The sequence below is a fragment of the Poecilia reticulata genome, chromosome 18 (assembly GCF_904066995.2).
Source record: "Poecilia reticulata chromosome 18, P_reticulata-male-v2, whole genome shotgun sequence".
In the NCBI taxonomy this organism is placed as follows: domain Eukaryota; kingdom Metazoa; phylum Chordata; class Actinopteri; order Cyprinodontiformes; family Poeciliidae; genus Poecilia; species Poecilia reticulata.
In genome coordinates, this window is record NC_088847.1 from 5,068,493 (window position 1) to 5,076,821 (window position 8,329).

Consider the following 8,329-nt stretch of genomic DNA (forward strand, 5'->3'; position numbering starts at 1 on the left):
TACTGTAATTTTTAAAATGCATTGCCAACATCAATATATTTATATTTTAATATACAGGTATTTTTGTTTGCATACAGTTTCATTGCAGAACCAAAGACTTATTGTAGAAATGTCACATGAACCACCAAACTTCAGCTACATTTTAACACTAACTCTGTTTACTTCTGTTTTAGCTCTCTGTGTTTACTCTTCTCTAACTGAGAAGCTGAGATCATCATTGAGATGCTGAGAAAATTATTTTCATCAAGATGAACTTCCTCTATTCAAACTTTCACACTGATCAGTTATTTACACACAAAACTGATAAAGATCAACTGTGGTTGAATCTTTAGCAGCAGAGTTTAGTTCAATGCAACAAAATGCATCAGATCTGATCTGTAATGAACTCCCTCACTAAAACTAGATGTTTCTACTTTATCTTTAATAATTAGGTCAACAGTTTTATTGGATTTACTTAGAAGAAAGACTCTGAGTATAAATGCAAAAAAAGTAATGAACTATTTTATAAAGCTAACAGTTCTCAGAATCCAAATCATTTCCTCAGATCACAGAGTTTCTGTTTCTGTGAAATCAGGCAATGACTTAACTGACCTTGACCTCCTTAGTTGCTTTCTAACACAAGTTGGAGTATTAAGACAAAGATCCAGCTGAAATAAAAAATGTGGTTTTGTCTCTTCCACTATTTTAATTCAGACATTAAACATCCACAACATCAGAATCTCTTGGAGCTGCAGTTCCACTTCCTCCTAAACTCCAAACAGAGAGAACAGAACTTCAGTTCTGGTTCACTGTTGACCCAGGATTCTGTAAATGACACCAGAACACTAGTTAAAAAAGACACATTGTGTTTGTAAGTTAAAAGGAAAAGAAGAGACTTGATGCTAAACCCAACTTAGAGAAAATAACTGAAGTTGATTCACCTGAATCAGGTGTGGATGTGTCCAAATCATCACCTGGGAAACAGAGACAGAAAACGATGATGATGATGATGATGATGATGATGATGATGATGATGATGATGATGATGATGATGATGATGATGATGATGATGATGATGATGATGATGATGATGATGATGATGATGATGATGACGATGATGATAGTTCAGAAGTTTTATTGAACACATTCTGATCAAACTGAATGATAAATTGTCCCAGCAGTTATTGTGATAAATTATATTGTTTTCAATTGATAATAGCAAATCAATCCAAGCTACTCATCTTTAAAACAAATATACTTTAATTTTATACAGAATAAAACACTGGAACTGGAAGATATTTTAAATATCCAAAATAAATCAGATCAACTAAAAACAACAAATAAAATGAAAACAGAAATCCCACTACAATCATAACTACAAATAAAATGGATTATGAGGTCTCTGAGCAGAATTGCCCATAAAAATATTATTCATAGGAATGGAAATTGTGTTCATTTTCATTTATTATGTAATTACTTGATTAATTGATTTATTTATTATTTTTTTGTGACAGGCTTAGCCACAGTATTTGTTCTAGGAGTTTTTTTAGAGCCTAATGTTTTGTTTTGTTTTATCTTAATCCGTGTATGGTTCGTTCTTTGGTTATAAGCCATACACGGATTTATCTTGTTAAGGTAGACATAACAAAAACAATGAATTATTACTGAGAATAAATGAAAAACACTATGAATGTGGGAGAGATTTAATCTAAGCAGAGCTTTGTTGAACTTGAACTTTTAAATTATATATTATTAAGATACAGGATCTCTGGGGTTAAATGGACCTAAAACAAATTCAATAATGTAAGATCTCAATCAAAATAATACCAGTTATTTCATAAATTACCTTTCAGGAGTTGAATAACTTTAACGAGCAGAACAAGTATGATGGTAACAAGCAAAACATTCAGAACTCTGAGAGTCACAGTGATTAACGTTGTGTTATCAGCAGCACTTTCTGCAACAGAACAAACAACATGGCTTCCAGGAATTTACAGGAATGGTGGTTTGAAAATAATCCTTACTTTGAACTTCTGTGTCATCATAAAATGTCTCCGTCCCTTTAAATAAAATTCAGGAAAAGGGTGGGTGGAGATGTGAGTGAGCTTTGGGTGCTGAGCAGTGGATCATGTATTCAGGGGGAGGAGTTTCTACTGCCAAAGACTATAGACATGATAAAGAGCAGACGCCTTATTGACCACTTATGCCTATTGTGACAGTTGTAGTGTGAGTACTGTACCACCAAACCTCCTTTAGCTTATATCCTGTTAGGGTTGTGGTTGGATCTAAAAATGTTCATCACAGACACGTCACACCGTCTTAATCACGCCGATGTTCACAGTCTGTCTTCTTCCCTGACTGAGTGAAGTCAGAGATCAGCAGCAGATCAAATCATGCAGCAGGTAGTTTGGATCAGTGTGGTTCTGCTGAATGTCGTCTGGATCTCCTTTTTCTTAACTCCAGATCTGGACTTCTCAGGTAAGAGCAACTAAAGGAGAGAAACCTTTAAATGTTGATGCTGCTGATGTGACATAGTTTGAACTGATCTGTATTTAGTCACATTCAGACTTCCTGTTGATCCTTTATAGGATGTCATTTACAGTAAATGCAAAAGTTCTGGTGAAAGGTTTGCATTCACTCATTATGAGTATGAATGTCATAAAACTTTAGTATCTTAAGAATTTTAATTAACCCCAGCCTTTCTCAATGTACCATGAAACTGCAATGATTTGTAACAAAAAAGCTAATTTGGGTCCATCAAGCTGAATAACTGCTGATTCTCTCTAATCAACAGTCAGAACTGAACATGGAGGCTCACACACACCTATACACACCTACTAATATTTTGTTACATGCCTCTTAAAGCGCTTGTCCATTGGCAGGTTGCACACTGAGTGGTTAATGTGCGGCTCGGTTCTACCCCAGTGATCTTTTCCATATATGCTCTGTTCCTCAGTATGGTGGGCGGACCATGAGCACCATACTCTCAGTCCGCCCATTGTCAGTATGGTGGGCGGATAGTGTCAACTCTCTGTTTGCAGTGACACTCGGCAATGGAGAACCTCAAGGTTCTGGTTCTGATGGACTAAAATAAACCTATATTTTTCATTTGGTCTTGAAGGAATTCATTGCTCACCCCTGTTTTTTTTCTTTTTCATTCCCTCACAAAGTGTTGCATTCTGAAGCGGTCAGAGGCGCTCTAATGGAAAAGTGCCTTAGTAAGTTAGAGAGAAACTTCACTTTCTTTGTGGCCAACAGGAAGTTTCTACCAAATATTTAAGCACTCCTTCAGAAAAGAGCTCATTAAAACTAGTTGGTTTCCTGCCACAGGTCTAACATAGTGCCATTTTTTGGACAATGAAGTAAGTACATTGCCTTCAGTTGTTATAAAAATGCTATATCTATCAAATATGACTTGAAAGGAATTCAGCATTGCTATTTGGCATCTTGAAATTGTGCAACTGTCTCTTTAAGAAGCTCCTGTTCTTTTTGACACCCCACATTCAACATGTCATAACAGTGCTTGTCCATAATGCCATTTACAAACATTCTTAGGAGTGTTGTACTGAGAAGTTGCTCATATAATGAACTAAGCAGACACGCGGTTCTGCCAGGTCTTTGCTAATTGCTGCTGGCTAGTCTGAAGGAGCTGAGTGGGTGAGGGCAGGGGTGCTCTTCAACAGGCTGCACTTTGTAAGAGCACACTGTGAATGGTTGCCATGGGAGATTCAAGTATTTCTCATGCATTCATGACGAAATCAAAGTAACACTCCATGTTTTTGATGAGAGAATAACATCATAACGATTCAGAAATCCTGTTTTAAAACGTACCAAAACAACTATTCCATCCATTTGGGGGCAATGAAAAAAGTGTACATAATGTTTAACAAAATGGGAGTTTGGATATGTTTAAGCTCTTACATGTAATTTTACCATTTCTGGGTCCAATTCTTGTTACTAAAGGTGATTGCAGTTGAGATTTATGTTTGAGTGGATGTGATCTTGTGACCTGCTCTATAACCAGTTTTGTGTCTCTCAGTGTTTGTGCAGAGGAGAAGCATCAGCAGCTCTGATGAGACGTTCATGATGGAGTTCTGCCTTCAGCCAGACTCTGACAGGAAGTGGACATCAACTGGACCTTCAGCCAGCGGTCCAGATGGAGACATAAACACCATCACAGAACGTCCTGGTGAGACTTAGTTTGAGAGGTGATGTGGTCAGATCTAAATGTTCTTGATACGTCTGTTAGAAAACACTCTTAACCTAAAATCATTGTCCATTTTGGAGGCGAAACACAAATGTTCACGAGGGAGTTCCACTTCCAGCCAGACTCTGACAGGAGGTGGACATTAGCTGGACCATCAGTCAGCGGTCCAGATGAAGACATTAACACCGTCACAGAACGTCCTGATAAGACTTAGATGACTTGGTTTGAAATCTGAAGATCTCAATGTTGTTGATATTTCTTCCAGAAAACCTAACCAGAAATTACTATTATTATTATTATGTTATAAACAGAAACTTTACATAAGTAGGAAAGAAAAGATACAGCCAGACTACTTTAGAGTTATTATCGCGTGGTAATGAGTCATCTGCCAGTTTTGATTGAGTCTCTTTTGTGTTGGTGGTCTGAATGATTGATGGGCCATTTTCATGTTCAGTTCCATCTCAACCTTATACAGATAGACATAAACATGCAGTGAACAAATTGATTTTCAATCAAAGAGTTAAGAATAACCACGTTTTCACTGAGGCTCTTTAAATGTGTATGTATTTGACATTTGAAATTGACATTTATGACTGTACCTAGCAATACATAGCAATAGCAAATGTTGTAAGCAAAATTTAATGCAAGGGGACGCAAAAGAAAAAAAAATTCCGATGTCCCCTGGAGGGCTCCTAAGCACATTAACAAAAAAAAATCAGACTGCAGTTTGTAATTTTATTACGTTGGCTGAATCATGATAAACTGCCACCTTTTGCCACCAAGAAATCATTACTGATATAAATTTATTAAAAGTATTACTGATTGCACTTTAAAAATTAGGTATCTTTATTTTAATAAAGGTAAAGTTTAAACAGTAATGATTTCTTTGTTAATGTCAAGTGTCATAACAAAGACATTTTGGATAATGTCAACTTTGTATCAAAAGTGTCATAATTTACCGAATGATGCTTTATGACAAGTTATAAATATTCATGAAGGCTTATTCATGTTCATTGCATGTGTTATGTCATGTTTATGACAGTGTCATGACAGTCTTATTCACCCCCTTCAAATAAAGTGTTACCCCAAACTCATATCTAAACGACCTTTGAATCTTAGTTTGACTTCTATTGGTCTCAACAGGTTGTTTACTGAGAAAAACACTTTTGTTATTCATTGCTACTTACTAGTCATTTTTGGTCAACACAATAACAAATAGTTTTCACCATATTTTATATTACATTTCACTGGAACTTTGCTAATCCCCCCAAAATTGGTCTTAAAAAATGTCAATGTTTATGGTCCCCCCAATAAAGAAATGGGATTTCCTCCCTTGATTTGACAATGACAGAATTACTTTCTCACATAGGTGTTGATTTTTTTATATAGATTTGTCCTTAATTATTAAAAATCATCACTTGAAAATTGTTATTATGTGTTTATGTACATTATCATTATCATATGTTTAAGTTTGAATGTGATTTGAAATATTAAAGTGCAACAAAAAACAAAAACAGAAGAAATCTGAAAAAAGATTTAATCCCAGCACTCTGGAAAAGCATACTTCTCAGATTAAGTACATTTTAAATCTAAACCTGCCAGGGCTATGAAGGATTTTGGGTTTAACTGTTGTGCATGTGAGGACTGAGGCAAATGATACAAGTTTTATGTGTGTGGGGTCAGTTGGACCCCATTTCTAAACACAATGGTTAATTGTATGTGACTTACCAATATGTTTATGCATTACTCATAAATGGGAAAGGAATGACCACTGAAGCTGCTCCTGCTGCAAAAATAACAGTTCCTAAAAATCAGGAAATCAACATCACCCAACCCGTTGAGCAGGAAGTCAACCGTAGCCCTTTCAGATCTGGGCAGGGCTATGGAGGAGCAATAGGTCCAAGTGAGTATTTACTAAAGCTGGTTCTCATCCAGGTAAAGGTGTTATAGTTTTGAAACAAAAAACAAACATCTGGTTAAGGCAAGATTTTCATCTTACATCCTGTGAAATTGCCTCTAGTTGTCTAAAATATTTACATTACTGAGGCTAAATGCAAAATGAAACATGTTTTCTCTTCAGTATGTATGTTGCTTTTATAATTCAAAATGAATCCTACTCCAGCTGGACCCAAACAAGACATAAAATATTTGCGCTCCTGTCCTCAGAGGCCAACAAGCTAACTTCAGAAATATTCACACTGCCATCTACTGGTGATAGGAAGTATTTAAGGAAGTATTTAAATGTAGGCCGTAGCCATATGTATGCATGTCATGTATATGATAGTGTAGCTGAAAACCACATCATCTTCCTGGAATAAAGACTTTATAGTTCATAGTAACCAGACCTGAACCACCAGAGACTTGATTGGATGATTCCTTTTTTGGTCATTATGACTGCTGATGGTATTTTCTGTTTTTGTCAAGTAATTAGATGACTCTTGTCAGAGTTAGTGTTTCATTGAACATAGTGCTCAAAGGACAAATGGCAAACAGAAGACTTAATCCGAACCAGAACCAGAGAAGGACAATGCCAAGTTCATGAAAAAAGCCACCAAGCATTTCGAGGCTCTCGCTAACAGAGCTTCCACTAATGGCCACATCATCGACATATACAGTCATTATGGGAATGAAGTATGGGAATTTTGAAATTTTCCGCGCTATAAGGCGCACCTAAAAACCTTTCCTCAAAAGCCAACAGTGCACCTAATAATCCGGTGCGCCTTATCTATGGACCGATACTGAGCCACAACAGGTCTAGCAACTACGGTAAGCAGCCACCAACTTCATTTTTGCCCGTAGAAGAAGAAGAAGCGTGTGGTGCATGCTGGGATAGTTGTCAGAACGCTGGTTTGTAATCTATTAATAAAGTTTGACTGACCTATCTATCTACCTACCGACCGTCTAGAATCAGGTCATCTGCAGGTCCTTTAGCACCACGTTCTCCACAAACATGCTGTGTGCAAACGGAGAAGGGTGACCATCGTCCGGCCACGCCCCGGCCCAGTCGCAGAAGGCTCTCCTCGCCGACCGGAGTCGGACTGTTTTGTTGACATTCCCTTTTAGTGCAGCTCCATCTAGTCGATGCATAACGTAACTCCAGCCTCTACTGTAGCGTCTATTCTATTCGCCTTATAATGCGGTGCACCTTGTATATGAAAAAAGTTTTAAAATAGGCCATTAATTGAAGGTGCACCATATAATTCGGTGCGCCTTATAGTGCGGAAAATACGATAGAAGAGTCTCAGTGAAGCATTGTGTGAGCCAATCCTCTAGTTTAGACAGACAATGACACAATGAAGGGTTTGATATGAACATGACTGTCTGATTGGTCCAGCTCAGTCCAATCACACGTCTCTGTTTCAGCAACATCTTGCACTGAAGACTAGAGTGAACACATTGATACAGTCAGACATAAAGTAATTCAGTCTCCACTTTAAATTAGGTCCATGACAAAACTCTAAATTGGCCAAATTGTTTGAACTCAATAAATTACACATGAACTGTTTAAAGTAAACAGTGGGAATTAATTAAGAATTTTGTCCAACAAGTATTTCAAAATCAACATGATCCATGTAATATTTGGAGTAAAATGAAAAATCACATAAGCTGTTCTTGTTCTAAAAAACTGACATCTCTCTACCCATTCAGGGGAAAAATCCACCTCCACCCAGAAAATGACTATTTAATCAGACTTTCACCAATGCATTAATATTATTTTCAGATTCAAGTGGTCCCAAAGAATGCTGCTTTAAATTCTTCAGAAACATCGTAACCAAAAATCTCATCTCTTCATATTACATGACTTCTACCCGCTGCACTAGAAGAGCAGTTATGTAAGTACTGCAAGCTGGGTTCCTGTTCATAGTAGGCTTTATGCTAAAGTTTGGAATTATATTTCATTTTTTTATTTTTAGAAAAAAATTACATAATGTTCATTTCTTTTCTTTCAGTTTAATAACAAAAAAAGGACGCCACATCTGTGTGGATCCAAACCAACTCTGGGTGAAGAAGATTATTGACTTTCTGGATAGAAAGCCCTTTTTACTTCAACCTACTTAACCTACTTAATTTAATGTGTAAACATCTTATTCCATAATCAAAAACATCTTATTCCATAATCAAAAAAATCTGCAAACTTTCTCC

The 8,329-nt window shown here is 36.6% G+C and overlaps 1 protein-coding gene across 1 annotated transcript; it reads left to right on the forward strand.

Moving 5' to 3' along the window:
- Nucleotides 1–551: 551 nt before the first annotated feature.
- Nucleotides 552–8,245, forward strand: LOC103480215 (C-C motif chemokine 7-like). Its single transcript, XM_081599937.1, has 4 exons — nt 552–2,457; nt 4,019–4,168; nt 7,908–8,019; nt 8,137–8,245. The coding sequence occupies exons 1-4, from the start codon at nt 2,373–2,375 to the stop codon at nt 8,243–8,245; spliced, it is 456 nt and encodes a 151-aa protein (XP_081456063.1). The 5' UTR covers nt 552–2,372.
- Nucleotides 8,246–8,329: the final 84 nt, after the last annotated feature.